General features: G+C 37.7%; 1 protein-coding gene across 4 annotated transcripts in view; it reads left to right on the top strand.

Moving 5' to 3' along the window:
• Positions 1-14,027, top strand: part of LOC128741441 (liprin-alpha-1) — a 1,114,069-nt gene that overhangs the window by 733,074 nt on the left and 366,968 nt on the right. For all 4 annotated transcript variants that reach the window (XM_053837258.1, XM_053837259.1, XM_053837257.1 and 1 more), the window contains 2 exons: positions 969-1,141; positions 12,817-13,018. In XM_053837258.1, the coding sequence (XP_053693233.1) occupies positions 969-1,141; positions 12,817-13,018 (375 nt within the window). The remainder of the gene's footprint in view (positions 1-968; positions 1,142-12,816; positions 13,019-14,027) is intronic.

Here is a 14,027-nt window from a genome sequence, read left to right as displayed (position 1 = left end):
AGAACTACAAACTCACACACACACACATACACACTCACTCACACAAACACACACACACACACACACACACACTCACACACACACACACACTCACACACACACACACTCACACACACACACACACACACACACACACACACACACACACACACACACACACACACACACACACACACACACACACACAGACACACACTCACACACACACTCACACACACACACACACACACACACACACACACACACACACACACACACACACACACACACACACACACACACACACACACACACACACACACACACACACACACACACACACACACACACACACACACACACACACACACACACACACACATACACACACACACACACACACAAAAGGCAAAATACATATACAATTGTGCTTATTTTATGCACAATTGTATATGTATTTTGTCTTTTTCTACGAGATTTATGCCTTTTTGACTTTAAGTGGCCGTTTCTCCAAAACTGTGCCTATGATTTTTTTTTAAATTTTGACAGAAAATGGTGGAAAATAATACAAATCGACTGGTATACTCGGATTTTATGGGAAATTTTTTTTGACTATAATGCTATTTGGAGCACCGTGGTTATTTTAGTGAAATTTCCATAGTGCAGAAATTTGCATGTAATACTACAGTTTTTTCGTGACAGTTTCAAAACAAATTATATTCATGAATATTGCTAATTGCAAGGAAAATTGTCCAATCAACCAGTACGCAATCGCTCATAAAAGTTCTATTTTTGCTTAATTTGTTTCGGTCTCTTCGGCGCAGTTATTGCTTGGAATGTTACGAAAAAGTGCGCCGAAGATACCGAAACGATTTAGTGTAAAATCTTTTTTATGAGCAATTTCGCACTTTGGATGGTACAGTTTTCTTTGCAATCAGTAATAACTTTTTATATTATCAGCACTGAAAAATATATTTTTGTCATTTTAGGTACAGCTATCACATTTTCAATCGGAAAAATCTATGGAAGATTTCCATACAAGAAAAGAAATAGCCAATAATGATGGTGTATCTAGTGGTGCCGCATCTCCATTAACAGCTCGATCTTTACGGTTAGAACGATTTGCATTAGCGTTAGCACACAGTCAAGAGGAGCTAAGAAGGTAAAAATGAGATTTTTGATCATCGTTATTAATGCACAGTATTTACCATGTTCTTAACGCTGCCAGACGTGCTATGGGAAGACATAATTTGTTTAGGTTTAACCTTTTAAACAATTCTATAGAAGTTAACAAAAAAACACTATGCTTAAACAGGTATAACGAAATTGAGAAAAGCTGCATATCAAACACCAATAGCAAGCACCGGAAATACAGAAAATGTCACATTAAATCATATTTCTACCCTCGGCGTGCCGCGATAACGCGAAATGAACGATTGATGAAAAGCAATGTAATGGAACACGCCGTTATATCTAATTTGCCTCGAATTGATTCAAATGTCTCCGCTGTAGTAATGAACTCATCGCCATTTGCTCTTAGCGATCGTCGATTTGGAATATTACATCATTGCCATTCGTCATTATCCTACCTATAATGATTTGCTTATCGTAACACGATTTGACTCTTTCGTTGATTTTTCTGACAACTATAACGTCTTAATTACAACGCAATACCGTCTTAATTACAACAAGTCTTTAATATTTAAATTGTTAGATCATAATAAAAATTGCTTCCAATGGACGCACGAGGGTGATTCAAGGTTTTTTGTAACTAACTGACCCAGCATACTTTGTACATACATACTATTAAACGATGACCAACCGATGGGCTGTTTTTGACTGAACCAGCGTACTAAAAAGCAAGGTAAATAAAGATAAGTAATCTAATTTTCACAGTTTGTAGAACAGAAGTGCGCGGAGCGAATGGTTAGCAACCATCGATTTTGTTTATAGGCGTGATAGCAGCATAATGAGCTTACGGGGCAAAATGGGCCACCGTTCGTTTAGGAATATTGGACAATCAATTTCGCTCATTTTTGAACTTGTTGATAATGTTCTTAATAAGCATCTCAACAAAAACCGCATCACAATTCGTTGACATGTCTGAGATATTGAGAAAAAATTCGAGCGAACTCAGAATTGTAAAAATACTATAAGAATTGCAACCCACAAAATAAGCTTTATATGCCATTTATTGTTTGTTATGGACTTCTCCACTCCATATATGGTTACTATTACCATATGGGTCATTCCATCTCAAGTGGACACAAAAATCGGAAAAATTGGATCCGACCATCAGCGATTTCAACCAAAGTTGGTATAATTGTACATTCCGACCCCACAACCAATTTCCCAAAGTTTGATTGCCAATTGATCAATCCCCCTAGTAGTGGCGCTACCTCCTTTTTTTACAAATTTTCAAAATAAATATTTTTTCGGGTTTAAATATCTCTGAAATGATGTGATGGGTTTTTGGCCGCGCAATCGAATAATGTTATCGTGTTACTGTTATACTATAACAAAGGTTTAGGAATTGGTCGAAAAACACGAAATTGATCCGAGGCCCGGAGGGCCGAGCCACATATACCAATCGACAGGGTTCGACGAACTGAGCAATGTCTGTGTGTGTGTGTGTGTGTGTGTGTGTGTGTGTGTGTGTGTGTGTGTGTGTGTGTGTGTGTGTGTGTGTGTGTGTGTGTGTGTGTGTGTGTGTGTGTGTGTGTGTGTGTGTGTGTGTGTGTGTGTGTGTGTGTGTGTGTGTGTGTGTGTGTGTGTGTGTGTGTGTGTGTGTGTGTGTGTGTGTGTGTGTGTGTGTGTGTGTGTGTGTGTGTGTGTGTGTGTGTGTGTGTGTGTGTGTGTGTGTGTGTGTGTGTGTGTGTGTGTGTGTGTGTGTGTGTGTGTGTGTGTGTGTGTGTGTGTGTGTGTGTGTGTGTGTGTGTGTGTGTGTGTGTGTGTGTGTGTGTGTGTGTGTGTGTGTGTGTGTGTGTGTGTGTGTGTGTGTGTGTGTGTGTGTGTGTGTGTGTGTGTGTGTGTGTGTGTGTGTGTGTGTGTGTGTGTGTGTGTGTGTGTGTGTGTGTGTGTGTGTGTGTGTGTGTGTGTGTGTGTGTGTGTGTGTGTGTGTGTGTGTGTGTGTGTGTGTGCGGGGCGCAACTTTTCTATCGCCTGTTTCTCGGAGATGGCTGAACCGATTTGTTCGCTATTACTTTTGTTTGAAAGATATTATTGCCTAGTATATCACTATTGAATTGCTTCGAGGTCCGACATTTCGTTTAAAAGTTATAAGTAAAAAAGTGAAAATTATGTGACACGATTTTCTCTGGAACCGAATGACCGATTTCAACGATTTTGGTATCGAATAAAAGCTCTTGTTAACGCTAAATTTTTCGGGTAAATTTTAATGAAAACAAACAAGTAGTTTACAAGTTATAATTAAAAAACCTGTTTTGACAAGGTAATAATTATCGCCTGTTTCTTAGAGATGACTAAGCCGATTTAGGCGCTATTAGTCTCATTTGAAAGGTAGCATAACCTAATAGATCACTATTGATTTGTTTTTTGATTGGACGTTTAATTTATAAGTTATGAGCAACTGAATACAACACATTAAAATTTACAATAATTTATAACGATTTCATCTAAGATGATTTATCTAATTTGAATTATTTTGGCATCAAATTAGAGATTTTAATGCTGCAAATATATCTGCAAAATTTCAGAAGAATCGGTTTTGCCGATCAAAAGATATTAACCCTCCAGCACTCGCGCCAACATTTGTAATACGGTTACTCGCACAATGGCCCAAAGCCAAAAAGACATGCGCACTAGAATTTTGACTGGGAAAACTTGGTTTTAGGTTTATGGAACCTTCGGAAGAGTTTCTTGAAATTGAAAGCTCTATCGTCTGGTAGAATTTAAATTTTGATTAATCCCACTAAAAGTGAAATATAAAAATTATTTTTCTTCAGTTTCAATTTAACACATTGATGTGTTCTGCAAAGTTTTAGAGCATCTCATTACAAGAAATTTTGTTGAATACAGTAACCTTCTATCTATTCAGCGAAGATAGCAAAATCTTATTTATTGTATATGAATTTGTAAAATCAGTTTTTCTATTTTAGCTCTTTTTGTAAATATTGTATGACTTGTTCATGTACTACAAAATTGTACAAATAGTAAAAATACACAACTTTGCTGAAAATAGCATACCTCTATGTTTGCTTGTTTAGGAACTGTAGAACTTTGATTATAAAAAATACCCAAATTTTGACCCCGAATTACTAGACTACCAACAGACGGATACATTTTAAACATTTTACATTTGCTGATAGTTTTGCTGCATACAGTCACCATTTTTCCATATGAAGAAATGAGAGAAAATTCTAGTTGGGGTCAATTGCGGTACACCTCACATGCTGACTGCTTCGTTTCTGTGATGTCAGTTTATGCTGATCTATTTTTCCAACAATTTAAAATATTAATACATTGAATAATTATGACATTTTGCTCATAACAAGGTAATTGAAGAATATACGTTAGTTAAACAGCGAATTGTAACTTTATAACAATATGGCATTCAACAACCTACACGTGTTGTACAAAATGCGTGAGTAATTGAAGGTTAATAAAAAATGATGAAATTTATTGATGTCAATTAAAAGAATGGCATTACAGGAATTTATGCATACTTCAAAAACCTGTAAACTAGACCTTTACTACGCAATGTATATGTTAAAGAATAATATTTCCTCTTACAACTTGCTTTTATTTGCACTTACTCAAATTAGTAACAACCAACTTACCCTTACTCAGTAATTTCATGAAAAAAGGATCTATCAAAATTTATAAGTGCTGCTATTTTGTTCAAATTTTGTAAACTTATTCAATTTCCAAAAATTTTATGAAAACCAACGGACTACGCAACGTTAACCAATAGATGAATTATGTACCGAAGACTTGTCGATTTCGATCTCAAAGAGCAAGTAAGACCGTATAACAAAGGTTCCTTTCACCACTAGGTGGATTAAATCGGGTTTTTTCTGATCAACTCGAACGGGCTTTCCTAGTCATTTACATTCATGTAGACTATTAGTCGGATGAATTACATTATAAATAAATAAATAAATAAATAATTAAATAAATAAATAAATAAATAAATAAATAAATAAATAAATAAATAAATAAATAAATAAATAAATAAATAAATAAATAAATAAATAAATAAATAAATAAATAAATAAATAAATAAATAAATAAATAAATAAATAAATAAATAAATAAATAAATAAATAAATAAATAAATAAATAAATAAATAAATAAATAAATAAATAAATAAATAAATAAATAAATAAATAAATAAATAAATAAATAAATAAATAAATAAATAAATAAATAAATAAATAAATAAATAAATAAATAAATAAATAAATAAATAAATAAATAAATAAATAAATAAATAAATAAATAAATAAATAAATAAATAAATAAATGAATAAATAAATAAATAAATAAATAAATAAATAAATAAATAAATAAATAAATAAATAAATAAATAAATAAATAAATAAATAAATAAATAAATAAATAAATAAATAAATAAATAAATAAATAAATAAATAAATAAATAAATAAATAAATAAATAAATAAATAAATAAATAAATAAATAAATAAATAAATAAATAAATAAATAAATAAATAAATAAATAGATAAATAAATAAATAAATAAATAAATCAATAAATAAATAAATAAATAGATAAATAAATAAATAAATAAATAAATAAATAAATAAATAAATAAATAGATAAATAAATAAATAAATAAATAAATAAATAAATAAATAAAGGCGCATCATGTTATTGACTGGTCCATTTTTTGCATAATTGGTCTTATATGATTTTTCCATAAATATTTTTCTAGTTCTAAGTTTACGACTAGTGATCGACATCGGACCGGATAAAGTCCGGAAAGTCCGGTTCGAAATCCGATCGGAACGAAATTTTAGAGTCCGATTTTTTATCAGAATGGAACCGGAACGAATCGCACTGTCGAACCAGGAAAATGCGTGCGAAATGTTGAAACGTTTCCCTAGTAGTAACAGTGAGACTGCCGTCTTCTTTTTATTATTGCCCTAGGCCAGGCTTGCTGATTATCGCGAAAGCGCTTTACTCTCTATGTTAGTTATTCTCCAGAGAGTTGCACGACGAGTGAAAAAAAGCTTCTCAGATCAGCTTCGATCAGATTTGCGGATGAAGCTATTCGGCATATTTCACTTTTCCAGGTTCTTCGTTCTTCTCTGAATTATCGCCTGTATGGCAGGCAACAAGTATTGCTCACCCTTGAGTTACGAGCTAATGCGATTCATAAAGCAGTCTTCAGCTAAAGAAGCGTTCAATAGTGAGCGATATCATCTACATTCTTCATGAAGAATATTTTTTGGTTCTTCCTCGCGAATGAATGAATGATTTTAGGAAACAAGGGAAACCAGTTATTCATGTTGTAAAATTCGTTGTGATGGTAAACAAAATCAAAAGATTTGTTGCATTACGGCTAGATAAACTTAAAATTTTTCCTTTTAATTCTATTATTTGGTCGGCGTTAAGTCAGACCGGCCCAAGTGACAAAACTTTGATTTCGAGAAAAACGCGTTCAAAGTTTGCTGCTCTGTATGGTTTATAGCGATGAATCGTTCGAAGTATGTCGTGAGTTCAATTCAATTCAAAGGGTGCGGTTTTTGAAAATGAGAAAATGTGTGAAAATCTTTTTCTGTTGCTATTTGTAAATGTTCCCGATAAATAGTTGAACTATTTTTGACAATAGGCCGAGAAGATGTCGATATAGCAGACAGAGGTAAAGAAGTTTTTGCTACATTTTAACAAAATTATTACAAAATTTGTTAGAAATATCGCAACAAATTTTGATTTAATTTTGTTCAAAACATAACAAACTTTGTTATATTTTTGATATAACTGCTAAGCAGTTTTGTTAGAATTTGAGTTATTTTAACCACTTACACTTGGCTAATTTATAACAGCCGTTGTTAGCAAAAAATCGGTCAAAAAATAACAGGATCAGTTATAATTTTGTTATGCCCTCCTGATCGGGTTACCATTACCATCATGCTCTTTGTGTGTGTGGATATTATCACTACGACCAGCATTTTGATCTATTGTGATCTTATCCAGGTGTTGTTCCGCACTTCGTTGTTATTGCAGTATCGCTATAGTGAGCGAACTGCTTATTATCCGTGCTTAAAGTGTCGGTGTGTTTTCACCCCTTTGTCCCTCTACGCTTCTTACTACTTTTTTTTACCAATCTAGCTCTAGAGCCAGGAAGTACGGAGACTAGTTTTAATTTGCCCTTGAACAAGAGGCTTCATTCGCACCTCATAAGAACCTTTCCTGGCCCCAAAAACCCCAACATGAAAATTTTCACGCCGATCGGTTCAGTAGTTTTCGATTCTATAAGGAACATACGGACAGACAGACAGACAGACAGAAATTCATTTTCATAGGTATAGATATACAGCCTGAATTCGTTAATTGGGCCACGACTGCACTCTAGCTGATTCGCTAATTGGGCCGACTGACAGTTGTTAGAAATTTCTAAACTCGAAAATTCCATACAATTTTGACATTCAAGTTGTCACATAGCCCAATTAGCGAACACCCAATTAACGAACCGCCCAATTAACGAACCACCAATTAACGAAACTTTGCTGTATATATATATAAGTCGGTTCCTGGGATAATTTCTCAGCAAACCACAGATGACCACTTACGATTTCGGATCGCGAATATTAACGTAACCGCCAAGTTCAATTTAACTAAACTTTATTGAACAATCGAATCGATAATAACTGGATGAAGGACCGGTCCCTCTCGCATCTAACTGAGTACTGAATTTAATGTCTTTTGTGAGGATGTGCGAGGGCCGACTTTTACTGTTTAGGGATGATCAAATTAAATCTCACATTCGGCCAGACTGACCGTTATCCGGCCCGGATGACGCAGGAACAATACTATCATCTTTCTCTTCGATGTCGCCAACCGTCGAACCATTTAGGCCACCTTCGGTTGAAGGTACAAGCTCTTCGTCGATATTTTCATCGTTGCCGTCTGGAGTGAACCGCTTCATGAACTCTGCACACGTCGATGTTCTGTTCGGTCCCTCGTGGACCCCAACCTTCGCAACGTCATAACGGTCATTGCGCTTCTGTTTTGTAACTCGGTAGGGCTCAAGGAACTTTTTAGCGATTTTAAGGTGGCTGCCAAATTGCGTACGATTTATCGCCACCAAATCTCCAACATCGTAAACGTTTGGCATCTTACGCTTACGATCGAACTGACGTTTCATCTGTTGCTGAGCTTCTAAAATTTTCAGCCTTGCTTCCGCACGCTCTTCTGCCCTTGCTTCGTGAAACAGCTCGGCCCGTTCCTGCCTTACTGCTTCAGCCAATCGCACATCTTCTGGAGATCTCATGGTTGTTCCAAAAAGCAATTCAAACGGACTGCGATCGATACTACGTTAGTGCGTATTGTTGATATAGCGTTGCAAAGAACCAACATGCCGATACCAGTTTTCTGGGTTTTCAATCGACAGTTTTGTCAGCGCTGGAACAATGATGCCGTGAATTCGTTCCACCTGTCCGTTTCCCCGAGGAACACCAGTCGTCGTTAGCAAGTGCTCAATACCTTCAGCTGCGCAGTATTCCTGGAACACTGCCGATGTAAATGCTGCTCCCCGATCAGAAATAATTCTCGCCGGATTCCCAAAGGTAATTTTCTGGGTCTCTAGCTTCTGCAGCACTTCCTCGGCTGTAGTAGATTTTACAGGATAGATCCAAATAAACTTCGTGAAAGCATCCACAACCGTAAACAAATAGCGATACTGTTTTTTAGATGCTGTAAGTGGACCGAGGTGGTCAACGTGGTACGTTGATAACGGTAGATCGTCTTTAGGAATTGGGTGGAGCAGACCTTCTCTTTTTCCGGCTTTTCTCGTTGCTAAAATGCATGGAACACAGCTACTAACAATTCTCTCTAGCTTGGATTCCAAGTTATCGAACCAGTACTCCCGCTGAATCAGCTCCTTCATTTTTCTTGAACCGAAATGCCCTTGCTCGTGAATTTGTCGAATAATAGAGTTTTGCATCACTCTGGGGATTACTAAAAGCTTTCCACCTTCATGCTGCCTGTAGAGAACTCCGTGATCCAAAAAATAGTCGCCATAGTCACCGGTCGCCAACACCTTCACGATAGCTGCTAACTTCTCATCCGTCTGCTGATTCGCCTTGACCTGTTCTATCACGTTGGTATGCAGCAGGTAAACCGCTGGTGCACGACTCAGCGCATCAACATGCTTCATCCGGACACCTGGACGGTGCTCAATGACATAATCATATTCCTCTAAAATTAGCGCCCAGCCCGCGATCCTGGGTGCTATGTCCTTTTTCTCCATCGTCATCTTGAACGCAGAGCAGTCAGTGACAATTTTAAAAGGGATTCCCAGCAGATACACCCTAAATTTTTTCAAAGCAGAAACGATCGCCAGGACCTCAAGTTCGTAGCTCGGGTAGTTTTCCTCTGCCGGAGAAGTTTTTCTGCTATAGTAGTAGGTCGGATGGAATTTACCATCTTCCTGATTTTTCTGCAATAGAATTGCCCCGTAGCCTGCTTTGCTAGCATCCGTGTGGAGCTCAGTTTCAGCCTGTGGGTGGTATAGTGCTAAGGCTGGTCGCGAACACAACGCCATTTTCAGTTGTTCAACTGCTTCCTTTTGCTTTTGTCCAAATACAAAAATCGCGTCTTTCTTCAGGAGGTCCGTGAGTGGCTTTGCCAAAATTGAATAATTCTCCACAAATTTTCGAAAAAAGCCAGTCAATCCTAGGAATCTTTGTATCTCTTTAAAATTCTTAGGATCCGGATAGTTTTTAACTGCTGCTATTTTGTTTATTGTTGGCCGTATCTCTGCTGCTTCAATCTCATACCCCAAGTATTCGATCCGCCGTTTCAGAAACTGGCACTTCTGCCATTTTATTCTCAGCCCGTGACGTTCAGCAACTTCCAGCACTATCTTTAATTTCTCCAACGCCTCTAGTTCATCCTTTGCCGGAATCAATACATCGTCGATGTAAACTACTACCACTTTCTTTTCAATCAGCTCCAAAAAGATGTTGTTTATATAGCGTTGAAATACAGTCGGTGATGTACTTAACCCGAACGGCGTTGCCAAAAACTCATATTGCCCGGAAGGCGTGACAAAAGAAGTATACTTTCGACTGCCCTCGTCTACTGGGACGTGAAAGAAACCGTTCTCCAAATCCAAGGTAGTAAAAACCTTGGCTCCTTGCAAGTCGTCTATGATATCCTCAATCAGAGGGAGTGGAAAATGATCGCGTATGATTACTTTGTTTAGACGCCTGTAATCTACGCATAGTCTTCTAGTGCCGTCCTTTTTGTGTGCAAGGACAATAGGACTGCTAAACTCAGAGGAACTTGGCTGGATTATTCCATCGTTTAACCATTGGTCGATCTGCTTCTGTACGATCTCCTTTTCCAGGGGCGCTAACCGCCGTGGGAGCTGCTGAACTGGTGTCTCATCCTTAAGGACTATTTTCAGCTTAACATCCGTTTTGTCTGATTTTCGAGGCTTGTAGTTGGCAATTAGATCGCGAACTTCACTCCGAATCGCTGCATTGCTAATATAACTTACTGAATCATCGAGTGGCTCATCTGCAACTTCGATATGGTGCACGAAATTCTCCACCTTTGGGAAAAACTTGGACCCACTAGTAGAAACTCTAACATCACCATTGTAAAGTAGGTTCCGTCCCAGCATATCCATTCCAAAACGTTTCGTTGGCAGCACACTGAATGACAATGTCATTATACAGTCCTCTATTTGTATTTTCAACGACACAACTCCCAGGGTAATGATACGGCCGCTGAGAGTGTGTAACTCCTGCTTCTCGTCCACGTTCACCACTAATCCTAGCTTCTCCTGCAAGTCGCTGCTGATCAAGGAAACAGCTGCACCGCAATCGAATAATACTTCCTTTTTCACCGAATCTATAATCACTGTCAAGAAAGTCCCTCTTTCCACAACCGCCGTCGTATTACAAAGCTTCACAGATTTATTCACTTCTCTGGGACAATTCCGTAGTATATGCCCCGGCTCTTGGCATCTGAAACAGATAGGTGTTTTGCTTCCTAGCGCATTTCCACTCGAACGATGAGAAACTTGACGACCGTAGCTCTTCCGCTGTGTCACATTCTGTTGATTCCGCTCCGGTACCTGGCCTGAACCACTGGATCGCTTACTGTCTTTGATATTCTGGTACACCCGCAGTTTTTCCTTAAATTCGTCGACCGTTTTGGCGCCGTACAGCACTGTTTTATCGGCTCCACTATCGATAATCCCATTCACCGTATGGTCGATGATTGCCTCAACATCCAAATTTGCCTTCGCTCCGAGTTCTCGCATAGTCAGAAAATATTCAAAAACACTCTCTACAGCAGTTTTTAGTCTACAACGAAGTTTTTCGTGTACCGTAGTACTGTTTTCAGGTTGATCGAATTCTTTTATCAGGAACTCCGTAAGCGCCGCCCAATTTGTGACATGACACGCAGTATTCAGGGAAGTTCTAGCCAAGCCAACTAACTTTCGCTTTGCAACCACATATTTCCGCAGCTCAGACAGTCCGATGGAGTTTGCCATCTCTTCGAAGTCCGTAATCCACTTGCGTATCGGGTAATAGTCCGTTCCCGAAAATTCATTGAAAGCCGATTCTACCTCCGAAACAGTCAATCTTGCCATCTCCGCTGCTACTGTATCATCCGTAAGTTGATCATGGCGTGGCGTGCTAGACATTTGCGGTTGGCACGTCCGCATCTCATTGATAACACTATTCAACCTATCATTCTCTGTTCTAAGAGCGTTCATTTCATAAAGCATCTCGTTCATTTGTTGAGATATATTGGCCAGAGTTATGTTGGAATAATTTATCTGATCGACCAACCGCGCATACGTATTATCATTTGGGTTTTCCAGCGGCGGTCTCGGAGGAGGACCGGGAGGGTTGTTATGATGAAACGGGTACATGTTGAATAGTTCTAGCCACTTGGATCCGGCGTGTGGATTTATATTCCAGGTGATGTCTTTTGTGCACTGACGTATACCAAACGGCTACTTATTACCGCTAAAAGCACGAGCTATTCACTGTTAGACAGTTAACCGCGTAATTTTTCCGATAACCTATATCTCTTTGTGTCAGTCTACTTTTGTGTCACTGAACAATGGACCTTTTGTTCTAATTAAGAAACCACGTTTTCAATCGCTTATCACTGCACCTTATTCTGATAGTGAAAATCTTATCTCAATAGGCACACTATTTGAGGGAACTTAAAATTTAGTTTCGAACACTGTTCAATCGCTAAAACTAGCTAAAAGTAGCGATTACAGTACGGATTCTTTTCCGTCTTTTGTCTCTCACTTAATCATCAGGCACAATGCCTCACTATGGATCATGTGGTTTGTGGTTCCCGGACGAGCCCCCAATTTTTGTCGGTTCCTGGGATAATTTCTCAGCAAACCACAGATGACCACTTACGATTTCGGATCGCGAATATTAACGTAACCGCCAAGTTCAATTTAACTAAACTTTATTGAACAATCGAATCGATAATAACTGGATGAAGGACCGGTCCCTCTCGCATCTAACTGAGTACTGAATTTAATGTCTTTTGTGAGGATGTGCGAGGGCCGACCTTTACTGTTTAGGGATGATCAAATTGAATCTCACATAAATATATATATATATTTTTTTTACGAAATTACAGATGCGGTAATGCCTCTCACTTTGGTGATTCTCCACCAAATTCTCGGCTCGGAAGTCATGAGTCTTTAAAAAAGTATCATGCCATTAGTACTCTAAGTTCATTACAAGCACCAACGTCAGCAGCGAGAGAGGCGGTTGTGGCGGCGCATAAAAAAAAGGGCATTAAATCCAGCCTAGGCAGATTATTCAGTAAAAAAGAAAAGGTATGTACCATAAGAAATATTCGATTCAAACGATTTGCTTATTTGATTATCCAAAAGTTATTAAAATTAATATAACAACACTGATTTTTTTTAATGTTAAATAGTTAGTTAGTTTATCTTTATTATTCACGACTTAAGACGAGTCTTATAACGTCACATTGTGTTGAATGGTAGAATAAGCGTCACGTAATTTTACAATAAATATAAATATTTATTAAACACGCTGACAACTAATAGTGCAGTATATTGTTAGTAGTGCCATTTAAAATAATTTTAATGGAAATACACAAATCTAGCTTTGAAAATAACCGGAGCGATTCCAAATCGTTCCACTCTATCTATATTTCATTGAATCTTTGAATCGAAATACAATTTACCAGGGGAGTTGATCCAATGTTTGCGGCCGCACCTATAGTTGAACTAATATTCATTATTAACCCTAGAGCAGGCGCGCTAAAAAAAATTACACGAGTGGTCGCGTCGTGTACAGAGTACACGGCGAATAATATTGCCTATATCTCACGACTGGCATGAGATAGAAGGTTGCGGTTTTCGACAAAGTTGTTTATCTCGTCTTAACATCTGCAAACGAAAAACAAAATTGAGAACTGATTTGCTAGATGCGGCAAATGGCGAATACATTAAATGACTCTACGATCTCGATACTAGAATCTCTAATATATCGAGACTGAAAAGAGATGGAAGATTGCTGTCTTTGACAAAGTTGTTTACCTGGACGAGATACATCCGATTGCGAACAACCAAATTTGGAACCGATACCATAAATGGCGTTTATATTATAACTAGCTGACCCGACAAACTTCGTGTTGCCACAAATTAACCTGTGTTGTACATAAATCATGAATTTCGGATGATCTTTGTCATAATCTCGAGTTTTGCAAGCCCCCCAGTGGGCGGCGCTTCCGACGGCGGGTCACCGGCAACACTCGCGACCGTCTCGTCCTGAATGATCTAGTGTTACTATAGATAGTTTTTGTGGTCTTGTATT

This window comes from Sabethes cyaneus, chromosome 3 (assembly GCF_943734655.1).
Source record: "Sabethes cyaneus chromosome 3, idSabCyanKW18_F2, whole genome shotgun sequence".
Taxonomy (NCBI): domain Eukaryota; kingdom Metazoa; phylum Arthropoda; class Insecta; order Diptera; family Culicidae; genus Sabethes; species Sabethes cyaneus.
Note: the sequence above shows the minus strand (reverse complement) of the source record. Positions and strands in the feature narration are given on the sequence as shown.